This window comes from Myotis nattereri (genome assembly GCF_964212035.1).
Source record: "Myotis nattereri genome assembly, chromosome: 17".
Taxonomy (NCBI): Eukaryota; Metazoa; Chordata; class Mammalia; order Chiroptera; family Vespertilionidae; genus Myotis; species Myotis nattereri.
The window spans coordinates 50,988,028-51,015,122 of NC_138092.1; the positions used below are offsets into that span (position 1 = coordinate 50,988,028).

General features: G+C 52.4%; 1 protein-coding gene across 1 annotated transcript; it reads left to right on the forward strand.

Annotated features, from left to right (window-relative positions):
- On the forward strand, positions 1-27,095 carry LOC308533202 (carbonic anhydrase 13). Its single transcript, XM_081111049.1, has 7 exons — positions 1-161; positions 4,349-4,546; positions 8,519-8,637; positions 13,316-13,411; positions 14,631-14,693; positions 16,000-16,155; positions 26,487-27,095. The coding sequence occupies exons 1-7, from the start codon at positions 125-127 to the stop codon at positions 26,604-26,606; spliced, it is 789 nt and encodes a 262-aa protein (XP_080967175.1). The 5' UTR covers positions 1-124; the 3' UTR covers positions 26,607-27,095.

A 27,095-nucleotide genomic window follows, 5' to 3' on the forward strand; every position in this document is an offset into this window, starting at 1 on the left:
AGAGCAGGCGACCCGACTCCGCCCGGCCCGGCAAGCTGAGCGCCCGCAGGCTCCTGGCCCCAGTGCGCCCGACTGGTGTGGCTGCTGCCGGGGTCCCTGCTGTCCCTCCCTCACGCTCCCAACCATGTCGCTACTCAGCTGGGGGTACGCGGAGCACAACGGTGAGTGCCCCACAGGAGGACTGGGTGGGGGAGCCAGGGAATGGGGAGATCTGGGGGCAGGGGTCATGAGGCCACCTGCACACCTAGGTCCCCTGCCCGGGGGCCATTGGGGACCATGTGCGGGAGACGCCCTTGGGGTGTCGGTTCAGGGGTGACAATGTGCCAGGGTCCCCCAGATCCCCGATAGCAATGCCTTTCACAAGCCGCGGGGAAGGGGGGGGGGACTCACCCCAGTGACAGCACTTCTGGGTTAAAGGCAGTCTGAGGACACACTTGAATGAATGGTGACTCCTCCAGGAATAACTCATGGAAATGCTTACTGTATTGAGGAAACTCAAATCACTGGAATGGCAGCTCTGAGAAGGCAGGGTGCCTCCTGGGGCACCCAGGATGCGGGTTTCAGGCAACCTTGACAGGGCCAGCCCCTCGTCCTGCTGGGCCCCTTGTCCTGCTGGCCCTGGGGGCTTGGGTTCTTTCTGAAAGGTGAAGGCAGTGTGGGGCTCCTTCTCCCCCCCTCCCCCCCCCCAACCCACACACACACCCTGCAGACACTGCGGGTCAGCAAAGGGATTGAAATTAAAGCGCGTGGGCAAAATGCAGTTACTGATGGGAGCAGTAATAAGACGTGTACTTTTCTTGTCTATTCTAAACTATCAAAAGTAAACCATTTTCTCATTTTTCTATTAAACAACTTATTCAGCTAATTTTTTCAAATACTGATTATTTAAACTAATAGCATAGTGGCACCTAGAAAGCCTTATAGGGAACCACTGTCAAAATTAGGCGGGGGAGGGGAGGAAGATTAATCAAAGAACCTATATGCATATATGCGGAACCCATGGACACAGACAATAGTGGGGTAAAGGCCGGGGGGAGGGGCAGAGGAGAGGCGGTCAAAGAGGCAAAAAAGGGGACATCTGTAATACTTGCAGCAATAAAGATAAATTTTAAAAAAGAAATAGAAAAAAATTAGGCTTGTGACTAATAACAATAATTGTTATTACTATTATTATTGGACAAACGTATATTATTGAATAGTACTGTGTAGTTGATTTTTATAGAAACTTTGACAAAGAAATGGAAGAGTTTCGCTTTTAACTGTAGCCTTTTGACATTAAAATTAATTTGCCAATAAAAATGGTAGCAGATAAAATTTAAAAATTAAGAATAACTTTGGTGGATTTCTTTCTGATGGAGGCTATAATCTTACATTTTGCTAATTTCCAGTTTATGTTTGGGGGGCACAAAATCAATTGTCTTTAATTTCCCTCTCTGCTGGAATGATCCTTAGCATTGTTAATAGTTACTGCAGGCCAATAGGGCCCTAACTGGTTAGGACAGTGGTTCTCAACCTTGGCTGCACATTAGAATCACCTGGGAATCTTTTTAAAATCCTGATTTCTGGCCGAGGCCGGTTTGGCTCAGTGGATAGAGCGTCGGCTTGCGGACTGAAGGGTCCCAGATTCGATTCCGGTCAGGGGCGTGTGCCTGGGTTGCGGGCACGTCCCCGGTGGGAGATGTGTAAGAGGCAGCTGATCGATGTTTCTCTCTCATCGATGTTTCTGACTCTCTATCTCTCTCCCTTCCTCTCTGTAAAAAATCAATAAAATATATTTTTAAAAAAATCCTGATTTCTGGGCCTCATCCTCTTGAAATTCTATTTCTTTGTTACTAATGTTGTGGCCCCACCCCATAACAAAGAAACAGAATTTTCAGAGGATGAGGCCCAGAAATCAGGATTTAAAAAAGATTCCCAGGTGATTCTAATGTGCAGCCAAGGTTGAGAACCACTGGGTTAGGAAGAAGCATGCTTTTGATCAGTGAGTAGTGATGACTCTGTAATATGCTAGGAAACATTGAAGCTGTCTGCGGACATTTTTCAGTCTAACGCTCTCCCAACTGAGTTATTTCGGCCGCTGTTGTCTGCAGACATTTTTAGAGTCTTCTTAGGAGAGCTGTTAGCAGGGACTGATTCCATAGCTTTCTAAGAATGGGGCAGGGGTTCCCGCTTTAGAAGCAATAGTGATGAGGGGACACCTTGAGGTAGGTCGCCTGTGGCCAAGCCCCACGGGGAAGGATGCATCTGGCTGGCAGGGCTGATGGTTCTGGCTGGACTGTGGGTGAGCAGCTGGCAGGAGCCCTTGGCAGGGGCACCTGCACAGACAGCGTAGGGCTCCTCCATGCACCTTCCGCGGTGCTATTGGCTTCATTTAGAAAGTGGCCGTCACTGCAAACTACGCGTCACCATGATGTTCCCAAGTTCCTGAGCCAGTGGAAGAAACACCACACACCTCTCCTGAAGCACCATGTTCAAATGGGGTTAACGATGGAGGTTTGGACTATTTTTACAAGGGGGGTCCTCTTAAGAGGCAGGGAATGAACCTACCCTAGTAGTTAATATCTAACGTTGAGTATTTCAAAATGGTTCTGTTATAAAGACTGGAAACCGGAGGGAGTGGTTAGGAGGACACTCCTGATGAAAGAGTCGGCAGATCTGAAGTCTAATGTGCTTTAGGCAGTCATGCCTGGTGGCTGTCAAGGGGTGGGGGGTGGGAGAGAGAGAGAGAAAGAGAGAGAGAGAGAGAGAGAGAGAGAGAGAGAGAGAGAGAGAGAGAGAGAACACAGGCTAGTGAGTGCAGCAAGGTGAGTGCGGGTCTAGTCAACGAGGACCGGGTGCTTTTCTTTTTTTCTTTTTTTAAATTTTATTTTTTTATATATTTCATTGATTTTCTTACAGAGAGGAAGGGAGAGGGATAGAGAGTTAGAAACATCGATGAGAGAGAAACATCGATCAGCTGCCTCCTGCACACTCCCCACTGGGGACGTGCCCGCAACCAAGGCACATGCCCTTGACCAGAATCGAACCCGGGACCCTTCAGTCCGCAGGGCGATGCTCTATCCACTGAGCCAAACCGGTCAGGGCCGGGTGCTTTTCTATAAAAGCTGAAGGCAAGGACTTGCGTGCTCAAGGGCCTTCAGGTCCAAAGCGTCAGGCTCCGGGGAACAGCTGCGGAGTTGTGTGTATTGTGTTTGGTGCGCGTTCCTGCGGTGACGTTCCTCCCTGAAGCTTAGAGAGGGAAAACATTATTCATTCTTTTTTGACAAAAGGAGGAGTCATGGGGAAATGAGATTTAGAGATGGGAGCTGTGGCCCACCGTGGCATATGTGCATTTCTTGAAGTTATATTCCAAATCCGATCTTTAAAGACGCTCGTGCTGCTAGTACCAACGTGGTTCATGGTCACGCTGCGCCATCTGTGCAGTAAGCACCTGGGTTCTGGAGCAGCCAGGCCCGCTGGTTGGTGCGGGAGGGCAGAGCTCTCCGGCTGTGGCGGCTGCTTGGCGGCAGGAGCAGTGGAGGAGACAGGAGTGACCACGTCTGTCCCTGTCCGCGGACGCGCTGCTTACTTGGAGCCACCACTGCGGTTGGTTTTGAGAAGCAGAACTAGAATCCAGTCTCCAGAGCAAGGCCGAGGCCCCCAAGGGCACTGCCCGCTGTGGGCTCACATCATTTACAGAATGTGTCTCACTTGGACGCTGGGTGCTGAGTAGCGAGCGGGTCAGGGTGAGCATTGTGCCGCCTTTGGAATTCAAATGTAGCATTGGCAAAAAACAGAGGGGCCTCCTGAGGTGGAGAAAAGAGAAACAGATTGCTCCCTGACGCCGCCGCAGGGGATCCACATCCCATTTCCCGGCAGGGTGCGGCCACTGCGCTGCATTATCCCCTGAGAGGGGGTGTGGATTACCTGCTCACACGCAGGCCACCGCAGGCTCACTCAGCTGTCCTTCCAGCGCGAACTCCTGAGCCCTGCAGCCCCCGCGCTCACTCCGGGAGCTGAGACGGAATCCCTTGTTCTCGGTGATGAATTGTGCTGTTGTTCTGCGCTTGGCAGAAAAGTGCCTTTGGAAAGTACCTTATAAAACATACGTGCTCTTTTGTCTACAAGGGTTTGTTTAATTCTGAAAATGAGTGAACGAAAGCCAGGAAGTTTCCATACCTCTCATAAGAGCAACTGGTCTTGTAGAAACAGCAGCACACAGTGGGATGTGAAGGTTCTGAGGATGAAGACCTTTTATTAATCCCCATTCTCTCTTCAGGCTCAAGCACAGTGTGTGGCACTCAAGGAGGACTCCTTGAATGACACCCCTTGCTTAGTCCTTCTCTTTGGTCCTGTGCACTCTATCCAGGTCCTGTTCACTGGAACCAACTCTTCCCCATTGCTGATGGGGACCAGCAGTCCCCGATTGAGATTAAAACCAAGGAAGCAAAGTTCGACTCTTCCCTCCGACCTCTTAGCATCAAGTATGACTCGAGCTCTGCCAAAATCATCAGTAATAGTGGCCATTCCTTCAACGTTGACTTTGATGACACGGAGGACAAATCAGGTGGGCTTTTTTGGGGGGGGGAGGGAGTAAGGGGCTCGGACAATTGGATGGCGCCTTCTTTTCCCTCTTATTTGAAACACCTACCCATTGGATGTCCCTGTTAGTACTTTGCTGGGACCTGTCATAAAAGTTGTGTTTGATTAGTTCAGGGAGAGTGTCTTCCACACCATCAATAAAGAATGGCCAACCCAATGAAACTCGTACCATTTCTATGTGACACCCTAGCTAAATGAATAGCATTTCCTTCGCCTTCAAGCCCAAGAAGCAGATTAGTATCAAGTTTAGAAGTTAGATGACAGAGAAGATTAGGAGACTCATATTTTAAGGCTGCTGAAAAATTACTTTTACTTTTAGTCTAATATCAGGATGCTGCTGCATTTGCTCTATTAATGATAAGTATAGTTAAATGTTAAAAACCCTTCATTGGAAGAAAGCTTTCACTCATTAAGCGCAGCTCTGGTTTAGTCATAGTTCCCTGTGCTTATGTAAAGCTATATTGTTAGTTAAAATTATAAGCCCGTAAAATTACTTCCTCATACTTGTCAAATTCATAAAAGTGATTCATTTATTTATTCAGAGCATTGTAAAAAGTGCACAAAGAGAGATTAACACGTAGTGTTTTCAACTTGTGGGGAAAAGAGGGACCTTGCTATTCATATATGTGTTTTCTTCACACCTCAGCTCTGTGAGGGCGGGAGGCTGAGGTAAAGGGGAGGGTGACGTAATGGGCACAGATGTGGTCACGTAGAAATCTGAGGCTTCCAAACACAAAGCTGACACCACCCACGATTGCGGTTGGAAACTGGTTATAATATCTCAAATATTAAAGGAAACTGAGGTTACAGTCCTCGTTCCAGAATAAGAAGTGACTGGATAAGACTTCCCGTGCCACTCGCCGGCCCTGGAATCGCGCTGTGGTGACGCTAGGTCACACCGCAGCCGCTCCTGTGCAGTCATTGCTCAGGCACCGCCCTGGTCCTGAGGGCACACAGGAGCGAGACGGTCCTCTTGGAGGAGCTTGCTTGCAGCTGGGGAGACAGTAGCTGTCTGAAGAGCCTTTTTCTGGTTGTGCTCCCAGCCGTGCTTACTGTCCAGCAGCCGACGCCAGTGCAGTTGCCGAAACGGAGCAGGGCGGGCACGTTACTGACAAGGCCCAAGGCAGATGCAGTGCAGCAACACCTATGTTTCTAGTTTCACAACGTGGTTGAACTTCACGGCAGAGAGCAGCTAACAGAGGCCCTCTTGCTGAGGTGGCACACGTTCCCCACACTTCTAGGCACTCACCTCTGGCTTCTTACCCTCTGTAGACCTCTTGTGTGAGCGCATCATTTGAAGAGATTTTTTAAAATTCTGGGTAAAGTGATAAACGGGCTCTATACGTATGCCAAGTATGATTTTGGAGAAATGATCACTTATTTTCAGAGTCAAGATGGAGACAATAATATGTATTTACTCACCTAGGCTGGAAAGCGAGATGAATAATTCGACACTTGAAAACACTAAATCATTCTCATTAAAAATAACTTTGCCACCATTCTTCATCGAATCCCACAGTTTCACTGTCCTATAGAGACCATCTTGAAGGCAGCGCGAGGCTCACTGTGACCTTTGGACTCACTTTCCCCACCCTGTGCAGAGCCCTAGGTGGTCATCACAGGAGCCACCCGTGGTCCGGGTCCCACGTGGGACATTTCAGTACAGACTCTCCAGTGTGGAGCCCAGCGAGGCAGAGAGAGGCCAGCGTCGCTGCTCCCCCAGGCGGGGCTGCACTGATCTGGGTGAAGCCTGGGCTGGGAGCGGCTCCCAGAGACCAGCCAGGACTCCTGGGCCTTTTTGGGGTCTCCGTCTTTCTCCTGGGCCGGCTGGTTTGTGTCTCCTCCCAAAGTGCACTCAGTTCTAGAATAAGAGGTGAGTCCTGAGCCCTCCCTCTGCATGGCGCTGTGAAGGGTGCCCTGGCTCGGCTCGGTTTGTGCAACAGAACAGGAAAGACAGGACGCCAGCACTGGTTGCCCTCAGAGGCCGTGGCATCCGGAAGCAGGCCACCACCCAGGGAGGGCATGTGCCTATTCAGCTCATTTATCTGTGAAACATCTTGGAGGCTGTTTAAAGCCAAACCAAAGATCCTCTCCATCAAGGATCTCCTCGGGGACAGTCGCGGGAGGGGCGGTGCCGTAGGGACGCCAGCAGGGTCTGCCGGAGCGTGTCCAGGGCAAGCGGAAGCAGTGGCACCGCGCTGTCGCGGACAGTGACCGAGAGGGGCCTTGCAGCCTGCCGTGGGGTGCTCCCCTTCCCCTTCTTTCCCAGAGGGCTCTGAAGATAGGCAGCTACCTACCAGGGAGCAGTCTGGGCCTGGCGGAGCCTAGAGGGTGCCCGACCATCCAGCCTTCCCCAGACTCGATTGCATGTGCTCCCAGTTCCTCCTTGGGCAGGTAGGTGTGAAGGGACATCAGTCCAATCCCCTAGTTAGGAACAGGGAAACAAACACAAGTGCGGACAAGAGCGCGGACACCCACGGAGGCGTGGGTGCGTGTGGGAGGAGATGTCCTCGCTGAGCGGGGACTGTGCCCGGCTGCTGATTGGACCCCTGCCCAGCTCTGAGCCACCGTCCAGCGCCAGGCTGGGAGAAGGGCGCCCCCCGGTGCTGGTCCTCGCACAGCGGTCTGGCCTCCTGCAGCGCAGCCCAGAGGGCACAGGCAAGCGTTGCCTTGTCCTTTCGTTTCTTGCTGTTTACAGAAGACTGCATATGACATTCTGAACATCTTTCCTTCTTATATAAGGTGGGTCATTCTTGACAAATTTTGTAACTGCATATAATTATGTGTATGTAACATAACTAAAGAGCAGGGCCACTGAAGTCAAGCTATTGTTGAGGCTGCACTGGCCCATCGGCACTTCCTGCTGTTGGGTGATGGGGATGAGCCCTGTAGGTGGGTGTGCTGAGCTCAGCCGCCAGGGCCTCCGGGCCCTCGGGGGTCTGCCTAGCAGAGATTAATCACAAGGACACACTTTAGGACTATGGTTTCTAGTAGGACACTTTTCTGTCTTAAGATATGACTCCATTGCCATAATTCTATTTTTTAAAATATATTTTTATTGATCCAAGAGAGGAAAGGAGAGGGAGAGAGAGATAGAAACATCAATGATGAGAGAGAATCATCGATCAGCTGCCTCCTGCATGCCCCGCACTGGGGATCTAGTGCACACATGGGCCCTGACTAGGAATTGAACCAAGACCTCTTGGTTCATAGGAAGGCACTCAGCCACTGAGCCCTGCTGGCGGAGCTCTGTGGCCATGGTCTTAGAGAGCATATCTGTGGAGGAAAAGTGCTAAAAATACACTTTGCTCACGTGGGAACATCTGATAGATTTTTTAAAAGAGTTAATTGTGTCCTGTGTTTCCTGCTTCCCTGAGAAGATGAGCTCACTCTGCCCGCATTTGTGGGAGCAGCAGCGGTACCGCAGTCATCATAGCTCGCGGGTCCCGTTGGCTATCTGCGGGGCAGGGGCGAGGGCTGTGTGCTCAGTTTTTCTCCTTCCCCACGACATTGGGGGGAGGCGGCGTTGCTCGCCGGGGTCATGGCCTGACAGCTGGAGCTCAAGGCCAGAGAATTTGTGCAAGGTCACGGTGGTGAAGCCAAGGTGAGCCCAGGTCTTCAAGTGCTGAAGGCTCTCCTGCGCCACCTGCTGCGCTCCTGGGCCTGGCGGCCTCCTGGGACGGGGCAGCCCTGCGGGCTCCCTGCACTGAACTAGAGTGCCTGCTGGGCTTCCCGTGTCCGTGCACAGCTGTCCTGTGGACGCGCTCACCCTTCAAAGGTTTGTGTTCACTCCTCGCCCACCTGGAAGCTGGATCCCAGCCCGCGAACGCCAGGCGCCTGGGTAGAACCTTCCTCGTGACGCGGGTGCGGGGAGACGCTGTGGGGGGCGCTCGGTAACACCCTTCTTGCTAACAGTGTCACCTGTGTTGCCCTTTAGTTCTGCGAGGGGGCCCACTCACTGGAAGATACAGGTTGCGACAGTTTCACCTGCACTGGGGGTCCACGGACGACCACGGCTCTGAGCACGTGGTGGACGGAGTGAGGTACGCCGCCGAGGTAAGCCATCGCCAGGCTCCTGACAGAGCTGTCCTCTCTGGTGGGAGGTAAGGGACCGGGAAGGCGTCCTTGTCCCCAAATAGGTCCCGAGCCGATTTGGATCTCAGCTGGGACCTTGCCTCCTCCCGTCAGCGCAGGAGCTTATCAGCTGCAAACGGGGAGCCGCAGCGCGACCCCGAGAGGTAGGGTCGCTGAGCCTGTGTGAACATGTGCTCCCGGACTCGGGGCAGCTTGGGAAACTGGCCCAGGAAGCAGCAGGTCTGTCGACACCAAGGCACAGGCTGGCTCCTGAGAGGCCAGCGAGGAGAAAGGAGAGAAACGTTTGTTCTAGTCCCAGCTCTGTGCATTTTGGTCCCGACACATTCACTCATATCATGTAAAATCCCCAGAACAGAGGTGAGAATCAATGGCAAAGGGCCCTGTGGGGTCAGACACCGCTCTCCTCCGCCCTCCGTCCCCTCTCACCTGCAGCTGTGCACCGGGCAGCGCCGTGTGCAGAACCATGACGTCCTGGCTTCTTCACCGGCGTCACTCCTCCGTAGGGTGCTAGCCTTTAGGAATACTCTACCTCCCGGCCGGCGGGGCTCAGTGGTTGGGCATCAACCTATGAACCAGGAGGTCAGGGTTCAATTCCGGTCGGGGCACATGGTTGTGAGCCTGATCCCCAGTGGGAGGCATAGGAGGCAACTGATGGATGATTCTCTCTCACCATTGATGCTTCCCTTTCTCCCTGCCCTTTCCTCTCTGAAATCAATAAAAATATATTTTTTAAAAGAATACTTTTCTAATCCTCTGGCTAAAGCACAAAGCATAATACAGTTAAATAACACTGACCCCTGGCTTTACCATAGATGGGAGGGAATTGTCCTGTGACTCAGCCAAAGCTACTTCCGTGTGCCCTGGCGCCGGCCAGGAGACAGAGGACCTTGCAGGCAGTCCGCTCGTCCGCCCCCAGGCTTACCGAGCCGGCCCGGCCCTCCTGGGCAGCCCGCTGTGCGGAGACGCCCAGCCAAGGGCAAAAGGCCTTGCTGCCGGTTTTATTCTTCCATCTCTTGTACATCTGCTGGTCGGGGCTATTACCCACAGGCATGGTCTCCTCCTGAGCGCTTTGTGCGAGTGCAGGGCTCCCAGGCTGCGGGGGTGGGGCCCCGAATCCGAGACAAGGACAGAGATGCTCAGGCTGCAGGGGGGGGTGGGGTGGGGAGTGAGGCCCTGAAGCCGCTGGTGCTCAGCCTCTACCGCCCATGCTTGTGTTGTGAAGTTCTGTGTTGGAACGTAACGTATTCTGAATCTCAGAAGTTCTGGGTCGGGCTGCCTCTGTCATGTCCCAACGCAGCTTTGGGACAGTGGTCCACCCTCCACACGCCTGAGCGTGGCCCTGGAGGTGCCTGGGGCTGGCGCCGTCCTCCGCGTGGGCTGCGAGCTCTGGCCGCCGGCACTGCGGACGGTCCTGGACGCGGTGGGGCCTCCGGGCTCACTGTGGATCGGGGTCTTTCTCGTTTCGTAGGTTCGTTTGTCCCTGAGCTGCATTCCCTCATTCACTAGGAACGCGTTGGGGGCCACCTCATCCTCCACCTTCCCTGGCTCACCGTGCGGGGAACGGGGGCATCCAGGAGAATAGGGGGCGTCCAGGGGACACATCCCTGAGGAGAAGAGGCGCGAGCCAGGCAGCAGGACAGGACCCGGCGGGCCTGCCCAGAGGGCGCGTGTGCCTCGGGCAGGAGAGAGCCCCACATCCCAGGAGAGAGTGCCCGTGGGATTAGAGCGTGGACAGTGGCACATGGCAGAGGCTGGTAGGGCTGAGCTGTATTCTAAGAGCCGGGACATCACTGACTGGCTTTGAATTAGAAAGTGATAATATCTGCATTTAAAAAATATCATGCACGCTACAACTAGAGGAGAAATTGGGGTGAAGCAGGAGGGGATAAGGGTCGGCGAGGAGGCTCTGGGGGATCCTGGTGGCGGGTGACAGTGCAGGTGGCCGGCTGCCCAGCGGGCGGGGGGTGGGGGTTGGGGGGAGGCGGGTGTCTGCTGCTGCAACACCGATGCTGCGGAAAGGGAGTCTGGCCGTGCAGGTGGCCGGTCACCACGCAGACGGGCGGGTGAGTTCTCTGACAGAGCCATGCCACGTGGTCATGGCGAGGCTGAGTGGTCAGGAGGGGCCCCTGGGAGATGCCACCTGAATTGAGACCGAATGACCAGAAGCCACTCAGAGAAAATCCAGAGAGCGCTTTCCAGGAAGCGCTCGGGCGGGAGGGTGTCGCGTGCTGGGAACAAAGGCGTTGGCCTTAATGAGAGGCTCGCCTGGGGGGCATGTGGGCCTGAGCGGGTCAGGGTCCTCCTTGGCGTGCGGGATGAGGACAGAGGCAGTGGCGAGGGTGCTCTGTATCTTATGAAACCTCTGCTGTTGGGGGAGGGGGTGAGGCTGGAGGCAGTGACGGGCCTGGAAGTGGCTTTTCCAGTACACAGCTGAGCACACGGCCCAGACACCTGTGTGGGACCCGCAGCTGAGCACACGGCTGTCACTGTGTACTTTGTACCTGACCTCGGGGCACCATCAGGTTATGCCCTCTTCACACATGAAAAAGCGAAGGAAAGAAAGACAAAAGGAAAAGGCCGCTGAGAGCGGTAACATGGGAATGTAATTTGGGGCTGAATCTGACGGCCGCATCGAGAAGCTTTTCCCGAGGGTCCCGGGCCGCGAGGAGAACGCGGATGGAGCTGCGCTGGAACTCACCTGAGCGCAGCGTGTGCCTAACACACAGAAGCATCAGGCACGGAGGTGAGCGTGAAGCTGTGATTTCAGCGCTGCTGGTGACTTTTGCACCAAGGCATTCTGTGTGTCAACAGGAGGCGGTCAAACGCTGAGGCTGACGAATACTGTTGGTCAGACATTGTTTTCCCAGGGGAACCTGCTCCTTTCCATTTGCAGCCATTGCTGCCACTTCGCGTCATTCGCTCCGTCACTGGGCTGTCACTGTGAATAGGAGGCGCTGCCCCCGGGTCCCACTCAGGTGCCTGGGCCGTGCCCTCAGCTGGGGGAGGTGCCGCTTAGCAGAGGCGGGAGCGGGAGGACTTGTAAAAACAAACCCGGCCTCCCTTGCTCTGCTCCCAGTGTCTGGTCGCTCTTTATCCCTGGAAGGACACAGGGCTTCTCTCTTTGGTTCCACGTTTGTTTTCTAAGCGACTGTGGGCCATGAACTAAGGAGTCACTCCCCAGGTTTCCGTGTCTGTGGCGTCATCTCTTCCCAGGTGGCTGGTGCGTGGGCGCCTGGCGTTTGAGACAACACCCACCTGCTTTCCTGCCTGGCCCAGCGAGCGCCGTCTGCCCAGGTTCCTTCCCCGCTTTCTCACGCCACACGGCACCGGCCACCGTGGGAGAGCCAGACTCTCTCCGCTGTTGGGGGCGGGGTGCAGTTTCGTAGTTCACTGTTTATGGTCACTCTTTTTTAAAATATATATATTTTTATTGATTTCAGAGAGGAAGGGAGAGGGAGAGAGATAGAAACATTAATGATGAGAGAGAATCATTGATCGGCTGCCTCCTGCACGCCCCCCACTGGGGATCGAACCCACAAACCAGGCATGTGCCCTGACCGGGAATCGAATTGTGACCTCCTGGTTCATGGGTCGATGCTCAACCACTGAGCCACGCCTGCCAGGCATGGTCATCCTTCTTTATCCACAAATCCCCGCATTAGTTGCCTGGAGGACGTACAGTTAGGGATAAACCTGAGCAGATTAACTCCTTCCTCTGCTGTCACCTGGAAGGTGGTTTGTGCATGAAACCCTCACGTTTCCTCCTGAGGGGCCACAGGAGTCCCTTGGGGAGGTCGAGTCAAAGCTGGCCCCTCTCACGGCCGTCAGGATCAGGGCCACGCCATCTGGGTGTGTCACGTGGCCTGGGCTCCCTGTGGCTCCCATCGCAGTGCAGCCCTCAGCCGGGAAGGAGCCCCCAGGAGCGGCCTGTGTGGGACTGTGCGTGCTGCGTCCATGCACCGGTCTGTGTTCGGGACATGGCCATGGCGCTGGACACCGGCTCCCTCGGGTTTGGGGAAGGCTGTTGCTCTCAGGAGAAGTTGGGACGTGGGAGAAGCCCCTTCTGGTCCCGGCCCCGTCCCCCCTGCCCTCCCCTCAGCACACCGGTCCTCCTCCGACCTCTGCTTCCAGCCCAGCCTCTCTGTCCAGTTCACTCCTGCTCCCCACACGGGGTCGGAACTCGGGCCTAGAAGCTGGTAGATGTGTGGACACCATTTAACACAGCGACTCTTACGAAGAATCCATGTTCACGCCATAGAAAGGCCTCAGCTGCGGGTGTGAGCCTCTGACCACGTCCAGGAACCACCGCCCCGTCCGTGGCAGGGTCACCCCAGGGGGCCCACTGACGCCCCCACCCCCCAACCTGGACCTGCCACCAGTGGGGCCTGACCTCAGGCTGTGGGCTGCAGTCCCGGGTGCGGGAACGCGGGGGCCCTAAGTCACTGGGAACGGTGGCTGGAGACTGTTGGGGCTCGAGGGGTGTGGCAGGACTTTCTGGGGCCTCCAAGAGCACGGTGGACGTGGCTGCAGAACCGTGCATGGAGGTGCACCCCGGCCTCTGCGCCAGGCTTCCCTGGCGTTCATGTGTCTGAGGATGGATCTAACATGACGTTGACTTACACCGTTCCCTCCTTTTCAGCTCCACGTCGTCCACTGGAACTCGGACAAGTACCCCAGCTTCGTGGAGGCAGCTCACGAGCCCGACGGACTCGCTGTCCTGGGAGTGTTTTTACAGGTGAGGGCCTCTGGCTTCATTAGAACAATTACTCGGCCGTGTGGGGCAGGACTTCAGTCGCCAAGTGGACAGCCTACCATTTTAAAAATAGCCTATTGATCTTTAGAGCGGTGGATTGGGTGGGGGGGGGGGGGAGAGAGAGAGGCATCAGTGAAATAGAAGCATCGAGTGGCTGCCTCCTGCACACGCCCCATGGGGGATCGAGCCCGCAACCCTGACTGGGAATTAAACCTGCAACCTTGTGGCGCGTGGACTGAGCCACGCAGGCCGGGTTCTACCATCTTTTAACAGCAAATCAGTTGTAGGTCCAATGTTTCCCTTTTGAAATGGATGTCACAGTTCCACGTTTATGGTTCCTTTCAGCGCTGGGAGCTTTGCCTTACAATCCCCCCTGTGTCTGTGGACCATTTTTGTCCATTAGCAACAGCAACAGTAGCGCTGCAGTGACGAGGAGACCCGAGAGGGGCCTTGGCCGGCCTTCCTCCTGACAGACAGCACAGTGCTCAGAGGGGCGGGGCAGAGCGGAGTCACCGTCCTGCTTCCGGAAGCATTAGTTGCACCACCTGGTTTGTTGTCTCAAATGTACTGACCATTTCCATTGTTTTCTGTGTCTCCTGCACAAATGGCCAGACAGGTATCGCTGTGGTCACACCTGGGTGGGTGGGGCCGCCCCTCTCCCACTGGGACCACATTCCTGCAGGGTGTTCCTCTTTGTTGCGACACCCACTGGATGGGGAAAGAGGCGCACGTGTTTTTTCCGAGGAACTCGGCTCAGGACGATCTATTGCCTTGATCTGAGACCTCCCGTTGTTTTAGGCCGAATCTGGGGGATGTTTTTCCTCTAATGTTTTGATGTCATAATAGCCTGTGTGGGTAGAGGGTCTGGAAGCCACACCTGGTTTCGGAGTGCGGGTGTGATGGAGGCGGCCTAAGCCAGGCTTTCCTCAAGTTCACCTGCATCTGCAACATCCCTAAAGCTGAGAAGCAGGAAGCTGTCACCACCACTTTGGGGGCCAAACTTCTAATTCAGCCAAGGAGCCTGCAGTGCTCTCTCCTCATCCAGATTCTTCAGGCAGGAGAGCTGCGCTGCAGAACAGCCACTGTTGGCTGTGGACTGGCCTACGTTTTGTTTCTAAAGAATTTAAAATCCTGACTGAAATGGAGCAATTCAGACCTGTCTGCAACAGTAACCACTTCTCTCGAAATTTTATGTTTTCAGATCGGCGAATGTAATCCCCACCTGCAAAAGGTTACTGACATCCTGGATTCCATTAAAGAAAAGGTAAAGCTAATTCCTGGTGGCTGGTGACTAATATCGTCCTGTGCTGGGAGCCGGTCCATCCTTGCTGTTTCAAGGGACCTGGCATATATGGCATACTGTTCTTAATATGCTTGCTCACCTTCTTGGCACTATGTGTTTTAACCAAGGTCTCCTCTCTGAGAAAGGTTGTTTCCCCAGGTAGGGATTTTCCCCTGAAGTTAGGGAGGGAATAAAACCCCTTAACTAAGTGCCAGGCGGGTAGTTAATCACTTTAACTACTAACAATCACACTTAAGCTACATAATCTTTACTCCCTGGAATGGAGATTAGAAACGCCCTAACCTTTGGAATAGAGATTGATAGGATCGGAATCAACTGGTATAAATACAGATGTAACAAGACAACAGGACACACAGAAACTGGAGGACAGAACCTACACAGAACCTAGAGACAGAAGAACTTCGCTGGAGAGAACATGGCAAAAGATCCTGGACAGAAACTGGCCACAGAACCTAGAGACAGAACCTAGTGAGGGAACATGGCTACATGAACCTGGCTGGAGAACCTGGACAGAACCTGGCTGGAGAACCTAGCGAGGGAACATGGTTACAGAATCTGGGTGGAGAACCTGGAGAACCTGGCTGGAGAACCTAGCAAGAGAACATGGACACAGAACCTGGCTGGAGATCCTAACCTGAACCTTGCTGGAGATCCTAAACAGAACTTGGCTGGAGATCGTGGCTGGAGATCCTGGCAAGGCTGCTGATCAACTGAATGCTGTCTCCGTGTCATTCCTTCTTCGCCGACTCCATCCACACCTTTGGGGACCCTGGACCTGCTGGGGTTGGACCCCAGCAGTCCTGTTTTCTGCTGAGTTCTCTGTCTTCTCTTACAAACATGTCTGAGTCAGGGCCGAGTGCTGCTCCTTGAAGTGTGTGTCCTTGACCGACAGAGCTGACATGACCTGTCACCACTCACTCCTGAAGTTTATGAAGAAGTCTTCAATCACCTAAAATAATCACATAAGTCTATTTATGCATAATTAGTTCCTGTTGGAGCTTTACAGAATAAGCCTTTGGCTGCAACACATTTTAAAGACCACTCATATGAAAACAAATCTTGTCCTTGCAAATGAATCTTAGCGATGCCCGACTTTTTCTAACATGTTTAGATGAAGGCAGGTACTCTTTTTAAAGTACAAACAGCAGGCACTAAATAACTGCGCAGCTGGGCAGTTCCAGTGAAATCTGATGTCACTGCCTGCATGTTTCTCCAGGTCTGTGAAAGCGCCCCCTTGTCATCTGTGGCTTTCTCTCCCCTGCCCCAGGGTAAACAAACTCGATTCACGAATTTTGACCCGTTGTCGCTGCTTCCGCCGTCCTGGGATTACTGGACGTACCCAGGGTCTCTCACCGTGCCGCCCCTTCTGGAGAGTGTCACGTGGATCATCCTAAAGCAGCCGATCAGCGTCAGCTCTCAGCAGGTAGGCCTGGTCCCGGCTGGTCCACTCCCAGAGGAGACTGGGTGGCATGGTTTTCCACCCCCGCTGTGCCTCCTGCTGCGCCAGGAAGCCCGTGTTCTTCCTCAGACGGGATTTCTGGCCCTTCCCATTTGACCTTCTGGTTCGGTGGTTTCTTCCCCACCTCTTAGAAACGCGGGGAGGGGAGGCGCCATTTGAAGGCAGCACTGCTTGCTTCTGTCTCCTAGTTTGGACTGAGATAGAAAGGGGCTGGGATTCAAAAGGAAAGTCAGGAGAGAGGCTGCTCTTAAAAGGTGGCCTTCACCTTTCCTGCTGGTCCCTAGGCCCGCCCCTCCCACAGGCGCCGCCTTCAGGAAGGGGACTTGAGCCACAGACCAGTGCCTGCTGAGTTTAAGAAGAAATCTGCCACCTGTGGCTTTTGTTGGCAGAGCTTCTGTGGGGCAGGGCGTCTGAGGGCTGTCGCATTTACTAAGAGGCTCTTCTTGTGACATAAGTCTGCAGGCTCAGGAGTCTTTGCCCAGAACTCTGCTGGGCTGGAACCTTCGGCCCGCGATCTGCCAGGTGGATGCTGCCAGGTGTCCCCAAGGCTGCGCTTAGTGGGTTTGGTTTTGTCCTTCCTTTTTGAATGATGTGCTGCAGAACCTTAGCAAGAATGCAGTCTAATAATTTTTGCAGCTAATAAAGCACTTCTGATGTGGACTGGCCCACCGGCCTAGCTGTTTATTCCCCAAAGACTAGAGCTGGTTGACCTCCACCAAGGTCAAGGTCAAAGACTAGAGCTGGTTGACCTCTGCCAAGGCCGTGTCGGGGGCATTTCCCCGTGCTGTGAGGCTCATGTGCCACTTCTAGTGGCCTTGTCTTTAGGATAAAACACCTCATGCCTGGGGCATACTCATTAATCTATGCCAATAGAAGCCTCTGTGGTCATGATACCCTCATGCCGTAACAACCCATCACTAGGAGGCTGCGTGCGCAGCAGGCCCGTGCAGGTGGGTGGGGCTGCATAAGCATTGAGGTGCATGTGGGTGGGCGGGGGGACTTGACCAGGAGGTGCATTGGGGGAGCAGATGGTGGCTGCTGCTGCCCAGGGCTGGCCCGAGGCTCAATCAAGCCACCGATGGTGGGCTGGCCCAAGGCTCAAGCAAGCCGCCAATGGTGGCTGCCACTGCCAGGGTAGGCCTGAGGCTCAGGCAAGCTGAGGATGGTGGCTGCCACTGTGAGGGCCAAGGCTCAGGCAGCCTTGCAGCCAGCAGTGGCAGCAGCAGAGGTGTGATGGGGGTGTTACCTTCCCCTGATTGGCCGGTTGCCTCCTGCGGATGGAGGCCAGTCTATGGCTTCAGCCGGTAGCGGAACTAAGCCATCAGTAGGACATCCCCTGTGGGCTTCCGGAATGTGAGAGGGAGCAGGCCAGGCTGAGGGACTCCCTCCAGTGCACAAATTTTTGTGCACCAGGTCTTTAGCACTTTTATAAAGATCTGCATAGAAATCTAGAGCTTAACTGACATGAAATTTGCTGTGAATTTTTCCATTAGAAACAAGGTGAATTGTGTCATGAGAATAGGGACCTGCCCCTGGGCCGGGGCCTCACTAATGGGCCTCACTTTCTCCTCTTCCTGTGCCCATGTGCTTCCTTTCACAATTCCTGGTTACATTTGAAAGTGACACATTATATCATCAAGACATGTTTTTCCTCATAGTCAAGGGTATCTTTACTCCTTAGAGCCACTTTTGAAAGTAACTTTTAAAAAATCTACCTGTGATTGGTAAGGGACTATTTCAAAATATGTATTAGATCCTTAAAGTGCACAAAGTTAACCCAATCAAGGAAACTTTCTGCAAGTGTTGGGCTATGACTGACTAGCTGTGGACTCATTACTGTATCTCATTTCAGGCTCAATTAATTAGTGTTGATTATTAATTTGGCTTTTTGCACAGAAGAGTATAAAACAGTAGCTGAGTTTCAGGGTTAGTGTGACCGGTGATTCACGGTGAAGCTTTCACCTGAATCTACAGGAGCGGAAACCCTTTCAGACATCTCATTTGCAACCAGATTGAAGTGATTATCTGAGTAATAATCCAAAGTATAAAATAGTGCTATAGTGCTTGTAAGACTTAAGAATGAAGCAAAAGATATTTTAAAAGCCCAGTCCCAGTCGTAACCATGAGAAAAACATCAGACAAAGCCCGAGTAAGGGGCATCCTGCGAAACACCGATCGTACTCCTCAGACTGTGCGCGTCACCAAGAACAAGGGCGTCTGAGAACTCACCACCAGTAAATGCTCAGGTGACAGGTGACTCAGTGAAATGCCGTGTCCCGGTGGGATCCTGGGGCAGAGAGAGACATCAGGTGCAAACAAAGCAGCCTGAGTAACCGCACTTAAGGGCGGGCGGCATAAACGTGGTTGTTAGTTGTGAGAAGGAACACCTTGGAAGGTGGCAACTCCAGAGGAAACTGATGTGGGCACACGAGGACCCGTTGTAATCGTTCTGTAAATCTGAACCGTCCTGAAATAAAAAGTTTATTAAAAACCCAAAACACAGAGGGTTGATCAGATCACTGGGCTGCCTAGCTCTTTCATGTAAAGTCTTTTGTGTATGCCACCGGCTTAAGAATTACTTTCCAGAAAATGCTGTCTCCGTGATGCCAGCTCTATGTTGAAGCCGCTGGGAGGTGTACTTGTTTATTTTTCAGTCCCACCAGAACCTCTGTCAGTCGGTTGGGCCAGTTTCCCCACTGCTCTTTCTTGCCAAGTCACTGTCTGACCTAAAGCGCAGAGCAGAGGGTGTTCATTTTCTTTTTCTTGATTCAAGTCCATTTTTCTCCCCCAAGTCACTGACTGAAATGCCTGGTTTACCTCCAGGCGGGGGACAGACTGTGATTCTGATATCTGGACAACAGAGGCCTCATTGTCTTGGGCAGGCGGACTTTTCCTGCCAAGTCTCTGGGTTATTCTGGGTTTTCTCCACTCGCTTCCTCAGCTGCTGAAATCCAATGTACAGGACACTTGCCTTCTATCCTAGGCTCCTTTTTAAACAATCTGTTTTGTTACGCCGTTGTTTGCATAGAACAGCACTCATGAGCCTCAGTGTGCTGCTGATGGCCTTGGTGGTCGTGTGTTACCATGCGATGGAGCAAGCCACGCACCGTCCAGGGAGAGGGGTCCCTGCCAGAGGGCTCCGCACGCCCTTTGCCCTCCACTCACCCACGGCCTCAGGACACCACTGAGAGTCACTAGGATTTTATTCAAGTGGAATTACACAGACACACACTTCTGTGTTTGATTTCTTTTGCTCAGAACAACATTTTGAAGATTCACACATTTTATTTATTTTTGTTACAGAGTAATATCCTATGGTTGGATATACCACTACTTTATTTTTTATTGTTTAAAGTATTACATGTGTCTTCTTTTTCCCCGATTGACCCCCCCCCCCGCCACTCCTGCCCCAAGGGCAAGCCCCCACCGCCCCAGTGTCTGTGTCCATTGGTTATGCTAATATGCATGCATACAAGTCCTTTGGATATACCACTATTTTTTAAAAAATCTATTTACCAATTGATAGACATTTGGATTGCTTTAGTTTGGAGATGTTATGAATGTGGCTGTCCATATTTGGGTGTTAGAAATAATTGACATACACACTTTCCTGTAGACACATTTTCATGTCTTGTGGCAATGACTAGGACTGGCATTACTAGGCCAAGTGGTAAACTCATGTTTAAATTTATAAGGTACTGCCATGTTGTCTTCTAAAGGGCGGTTCCTCAGACTGACATACCTCGATGTGGGGTTGGGAGAGATGAGAAGAGACAACCCAAAGAACTTACATACTTACTAGAGGCCTGATGCACGAAATTCGTGTGGGGGGGTGGTGGTGTGTGGAGTGGGTGGGGTCCCTCAGCCCAGCCTGCGCCCTCTCACAATCCGGGACTCCTCACTCTTAACAGCCTGCCTGCTCATTCCCTACTGCTTGGCTCGCTGCTCCTTAGCGCTGCTGCTGAGGCAGGAGAGGCTCGCGCCACTGCCACTGCACTCACCAGCTGTCGTGAGCCCTGAGGGTGCTCTCGCTGTGGGAGCACACTGACCACCAGGGGGCAGCTCCTGTGTTGAGCATCTGCCTCCTGGTGGTCAGTGCACATCATAGCAACTGGTCATTTTGGTCGTTCCGCCATAAGGGTCTCTGGGCTTTTATATATATAGACTAGTGGCCCAGTGCATGAATTTCGTGCATGGGGGGTGGTTGTCCTTCAGCCTGGCCTGCACCCTCTCCAATCTGGGATCCCTGTGGGATCTGGCCTAAACCGGCAGTCAGACATCCTTCCTACAATCCAGGACCACTGGCTCCTAACCACTCACTTGCCTGCCTGCCTGATCGCTCCTAACCACTCTGCCTGCTGGCCTGCTCGCCTCCAACTTCCCCACCCCACTGACCTTCTCGCCCCCAACTGCCCCCTTTCTGGCCTGCTCTCCCCAAACTGGCCCCCCTGCCGGCCTGATCACCTCCAAATGCCCTCCCCTCCTAGCCTGATCACCCCTAACCGCCTCTGCCTCAGCCCTGCCACCATGGCTTTGTCTGGAAGGATATCCAGAATGTCTCCTGGTCTAATTAGCATACTACCTTTTTATTAGTATAGATATGCATAGCCCATGGACACAGGCAGTTAGGGTAGGGAAGACCTGGGGGGATGGGTGTGGTCTTAAAGGGGGGGATGGGAGATATCTGTAATACTATCAACAATAAAAATATATTTAAAAGTGAAAATTAATTAATTAATTAATTAAGGACTGTTCCTTCTTTTATTCTCAGTAGCAATGAGATTCCTAGTTGCTCCACATCCTTGTTAGCACTTGGTGCTGTCAGCCTTTAATGATAGCCATTCTGGTGGGTCTGTGTAAGTTTACTATGCATTGATCTGATGACTAATGATGTTGAGCATTTTTTCACATGCTTGCTGTCTCTGTGTATATCTTTTGTGAAATATCTGTTCAAATCATTTGCCCGTGTTAAAATTGGGTTGTATGTCTTTTCATTATTGAGCTGCGAGAGCTCTTACCCAGTACAATCTGGACAAATGCCCTTTTCCAATACATGTTTTTGCAAAAGTTTTCTCACAATCTATGGCTTGCTTTTTATTTTTTAAACATGTCTTTTGAAGAGGAAAAGTTCTTAGTGTTAATGAAGTCCATTTATAAATTTATCTTTTATAGTTTGTGCAAAAGAAGTCTGCTTTAGAAATCTTTGCCTAACTATATGCCACAAAATATTTTCTTCTTTAATAGTTTTAGCTCTTACATTTAAGTCTTTGATTACTTATGAGTTACATTTTATGTATCCTGTGCCCATTCTCTTTTTCTTTTCCTTCTGATATTCTAATTACACATAGATTTGATCTTTTAATATCATCAGTGAAACTTTATTTTTAAAAAATTATCTCTGTTCCTCACTGTGGATAATTTCTATTTATCTATATTAAAGTTAATTTACTCTTTCCTGTCAGGCCAGTGTGACTGTTAAGTCTATCCATTGAACTTTGTGCTTTAGAATTTATATTTTCAGTTCTAAAATTTCTACTTGGCTCTCTTTTATTTTTTTTATTATTTTTTATTTTTTAAATATATTTTATTGATTTTTTACAGAGCAGAAGGGAGAGAGATAGAGAGTTAGAAACATTGATCAGCTGCCTCCTGCACATCCCCCACTGGGGATGTGCCTGCAACCCAGGTACATGCCCTTGACTGGAATCGAACCTGAGAACTTTCAGTCTGCAGGCCGAGGCTCTATCCACTGAGCCAAACGGTTTTGGCCTGGCTCTCTTTTATTATTCTATTTATCTACTGAGACTTCCCATTAAGAGTACTGAGATTTCTTGTGCATTAAAAAGGATGCTTTGTTTCATTTCATGTGGCCAATTGAACATCCTTGTAAGTTCCGACTTTGATTCATCTTGGGCCTGACTGTTGATTTTTCTTTCTTTAAGAATGTGTTCCATTTTCTTGATTCTTGAGTGATTTTTTTAAAATCATATTCTAGATGTTGTGAACATGAAGTTGCGATGATTCTGGACTCTGTTATTTTCTCTGATAAGCATTGTTTCTCTGGTGTTAGCAGGTAGTTTCCTGGCTGGGCTTGAATTGCCCTTCTTTTTCTTGGGCTGCAGCTCTGGCCTCAGTTTGGCCATGCGTGGTTTGTAGGCATAGAGTTGGTGGATCTGCTCTCCAGCTCATTTCTTGCAGGACAGGTGTCCCCATGGCAGACTCCACCCAGCTCCAGGTGGCACATGGAGAGACGAAACGCACTCTAGAGCGCCCACCTCTCCTTCTGTGTGTGTGAGTCCCCCCGACCCCGCTGCTGTGTTCCGTCTCCAGTGCCTGGAACTCGTTGTTTTGCATCATGTCTGGTGTTAAAGTTTTTCTACACGGAGGTTGTTTGCAGGGTCTTAGTCCAGCATATCTGGAAGTAAAACTCTAATGTCTTTTTTTGTATGTTTCCCTCTTTTTTGTTGTTTTCGGGTTTTTTGTTGTTCATCCTCACTGGAGGATATTTTTCCATTGATTTTTAAACAAGGTGGCAGGGAGGAGGAGAGACAGAGAGAGAAACATCGATGTGAGAGAGACACATCGATTGGTTGCCTCCCACACACGCCCCAACCGGGGCGGGGATTGAGCCTGCAACCGAGGTATGTGCCCTTGACCAGAATTGAACCCAGGACCCTTCAATCCAAGGGATGATGCTCTAACCACTGAGAAAAACTGGCTAGAGCTGTAATGTCTTTTTTAAGAGTAAAATGTTATATATTGTATTAGCAATCATTAATGTCTAAGAATGGTTTTCTTCTGCACCTTTAGAGACTATTTGTTAAGTGAGGAAAGAATTTATTCATTTGAACATTAATTTTGACTGAATATATAAAACAGTAGAATTAGCTTTGAAAATAAATGTTTAATCTGTACCAAACAGTACAAGTCAATTCTACAATTGTCTGATAATTGCTCATTCTTGCAGGCGTGATGCAGAGACACAAAGAGGTGTTCTAAGTGGCCCTGGTCCACACTTTAGAGAGAGTGGAAGGGAAGGGGAGAGGCAGAGAGAAACACCCATGTGAGAGGGACTCACCGATTGGCTGCCTCCCATGTGCCCCGACCCAGGCCCGGGATTAAGCCTGCAACCAAGGCGCATGCCCTTGACCAGAAATTGAACCCGGACCCTTCAGTCCACAGGCCAACACTCTATCCACTGAGCAAAACCAGCCAGGGCAAGACTTGACTTTTTAAAAATCACTGGAAGTCTCTTCACCCAGGTGCTCTGGGACCAGCCGTCACTGACGTGGTTGAGGGGCCAGTGCGGAGAAGTTCCTAGGTTAGAAGAAACCAGGAGGTTGAGGTGCTCGCAAGCCAAGCTATCAAGCTTGTCTGGGGGCCTTGGTGGGTTAGAAATGCCACTTACTGTAGGGAGATACTCTGAGATGCCTACACCTAAAATGATACGATATTTGGAATCTACATCCAAGTAATCCAGTTGGAAGGGACTGGCAGTGAGAGAGGATGGGGGTGGGGGGGGGGGGGGCAGTGAACCTGGGGCCGGGCTCCTGGCGGTTTATTATTCTACGTTTGCGCGTGTGTGAAAGTCTCCATAATAAAAAGTAAATAAAAAGAGGAGGAAAGCAGAGATGCAGAGGGCGCTGGGTGGCTTCACGCTGGCTTGCGGACGGCTCATCTGAACCTTCCTCGCTTCCCCTGAGGCCTCATCTTTAATGGGGATGACAGCATGTTACTGAGAGGGTCGTGTGGGGGATTACCAGGCAGATGAGATCATGTAATGAGAAGCGCGTAGCCCAGCGCCTGGCCCAGCACATTCCGTGACCGATGTTGGTGGGCAGCAGAGCAGCCAGACATTTGAGCCCCGAGTGACACAAGTTGTTACAAAACACCAGGGAGGAGCAGTTCTGCTCCCTACACAGGGGACGGAAAGTGCAGGACCAGAGCCAAAGCAAACAGCAGCATGTCACACCCACCTGAGCCCCGGTGCCCTGGGAGACCCCCCCCCCCCCGCCCAGCCAGGTGGACGCAGGGCCAGCCTTAGCGACAGGGCAGGTATTCTGCCTGCAGGAAGCCAGGGCAGCAGGCAGGGGCCTGGTGGGGGCTGGGCAGTGGCTGAGGGCACCAGAGCCCAGAGAGGCAAATCTGAGCAGGCCTGGAAGGCGGGCCCACCATCTGGGCAGGGATGGGCGGCAGATCCAGAGCCAGGACTGGGAGAGACACAGGGATGGGACATCAGGACAGGTTCAGGGAGTCCTAAGGCAGGCGGCTCAGAGAACGTTCTAGAGTAAGTTCCTGCCCTAGACCCAGTCGGGTAAGCTGCCGCAGAGGTAGGGAGCCATGGTGGACTTGTGTGTGTGGTGGCGGAACAGAGCGGGGTGGGAGGGATGAGTAAAGCAAGACTTTCAGACTCTTCCCTTCTCGCTGGAGGCGGGGCGGGTGTGCTGGGTGAGGAGGTGAGGCAGGGCCCTGCTGGAGACCGGGGACTCGGCTCCCGCACAACCTCCCACCTGGAGTGGCCGCTGCAGACACACAGGGTGACCAGGCCTGCACAGGCGGGCGTCTCCCTGGGCCCTGGGGGCGGGTTTGATCGGCCCAGCTGCTTGACTTTTCTGAGAATTTCCTGTCTCACCTGGCGTCAGCTCAGATGGTCTGGTCTAATGAGACACGAATGGCAGCAAGTTGTAAAAACGCGTCTGACCCTCTCACGCTGTGCCTTCTACAGGGTGCTCCAAAATATCCCCTGTGCTTGCCTGTGGTGCCTGAGCTGACCGCCACACAGTGTGGCTACAGCCTGCTGCTGGTGCTGACCCCTCCGCCCCGCCTGGCCTAGCGCCGTGAGAGTGGCGGAGCCTGGCCACAGTGTCCTGGCCTGAATGTGCTCGGTCGGCGGCTAAATGATTGGCTGAGCTCAGAGAATGCGGCTCGCACTGCTCAAAGCCGCCACACAAACACTGAACACTTACTCGTGTTAACTGGCAACACGTTTGGTGAACATTTCTGAGATAGTAGAGTTATTCCAGGAATTTACCCTACCTCATTTACTGCTGTGGACCTATGCTAAATCTCAACAAATAATACTAACCACCAGGAAGTGTTAAATAATTTGTAAAACATGCTTATAATAGAAAACTTCTCCGCAATTAACAATGGTGACAGCGATTTATATTGATTGACATGCGAAGATGTCTAGCATGTCTGCAGGGTGGGCCAGGGGAGGGGCACCGTCACTCACCTGAAGACGGCACACTCACTAATAGATAACAATACAAGAACAAACTCAGTTTCTCAGATCACAACTGTAAACCTACTTTTGTCCCACCCTGTATATGGAAATAAATAGGTTTCAGAAGAGCATTTAGTTATGCTCATCTTTGTAATAAAACATCTGAGGTGTGTGTGTGCTTACATATAGAAGCATGTTCATCCTGGCAGGTGGCTCGGTTGGTTGAGCACCAAGGAGTCTCAGGTTCGATTCCCGGTCAGGGCACATGCCTGGGCTGCGGGCTATATCCCCAGTAGGGGAGTGCGGGAGGCAGCTGGTCAATGCGTCACTATCAAATCGATGTTTCTCTCTCTCCCTCTCCCCTCCCCTCTCTCTAAATATACATTAAAAAAAAAACTATTCGTAGAAAAAATAGAAGTGTTTTATAGTGTCAAGTGTCTTGTGACGTGGTGACTAGCAATCTCTGTTTTCTTCTTGATACTTTCTACTGCGTGAAGTTTGCAAGATACGTCAGCTTTCTTGTAATGAGCAAAATTAAGCCCTTTTGGTGAGAAATGTGTTTGCCACTTAAGTTGTAAACATGACCAGAGGGGGAAGGCCTTAGGCTTTCTCCATAGATAGTTGTTTACAAGGCACAAGAATGGTGAAAACAAGACAGTCCTCACAGGATGAGCATGGCTGCTGTGAGCACCGGGCCTGCGACGCTGGGGAGCCCCCCGTGGCCCGTGGCTCCTGAGGTGACCCATCCAAGGCTTCACTTGGTGCTGAGGACACTGACGCTGAGGTCCCGGGTGGGGCAGAGCTGGCCTGGGTCCCCGCTAGGAAGGCCCATGCCCCCCTCAGCCCCTGCCCCCCATCCCGTCAGGTAGGAGGGCTCGTGGCCTGCGCTCGGAAGCCCGAGGCACCTCCAGATGCTGAGCTGTCAGCCAGGGGGGCCCTGCAGGCTGAGCCAGGCCGAGGGGCCCTGCCTGCAGACGGCAGCTCCTGGCGCAGGGTACCTGTTTCTCAGCTCTGTGCCGGGCCGCGCTCACACTGGTCACCTCGCTGACGCTGCCTCCTTCCCCCACAGCTGGCCGCCTTCCGCAGGCTCCTGTGCACCCCCGAGGGCCACGCGGCCGCCTTCCTGCTGAGCAACCACCGGCCCCCGCAGCCCCTGAAGGGCCGCCAGGTGAGGGCCTCCTTCCTCTGACAGCCGTGGCCGGGACCAGCCCACACACGTCTGCGGAGAGAAAGCAGGACCAAACAGGACGCAGAATCCCTCCCGGTGGCGGTTTCCCTGCCTTCCGGTCGGGGGTGCCCTGCGCTGTCAGCCGCAGCAGGAGATCCGATCCCTGTGACACGGACCTCACTCCCGGCCTGGGATTCGCGCTGCCGGCCTCGGAGCCGGAAACTGCCACGTGTGCAGAACCACGAGATGCGCCCACCGCCGCCTGCAGGGAACAGGGCAGCATCGCAAGCCTCAGCTCGTGCTAAACATTGTCCGTCGTAGAGACCGAGCCGGTCACGCTCTCCTGATGTTTGGTAAAAATCTTGAGTTCGTTTCCAGAGTGACAGAATGGGGCACCTCTTTCTGCCTGCAGACTGCAGCTGCTGGCACAGGGTGCCTCTTTCTGTGGGGAAACCAGGGATTCTGCCCAACATTCCACTTCATTAAAAAGTTGTTCATCTTTCCAACGTT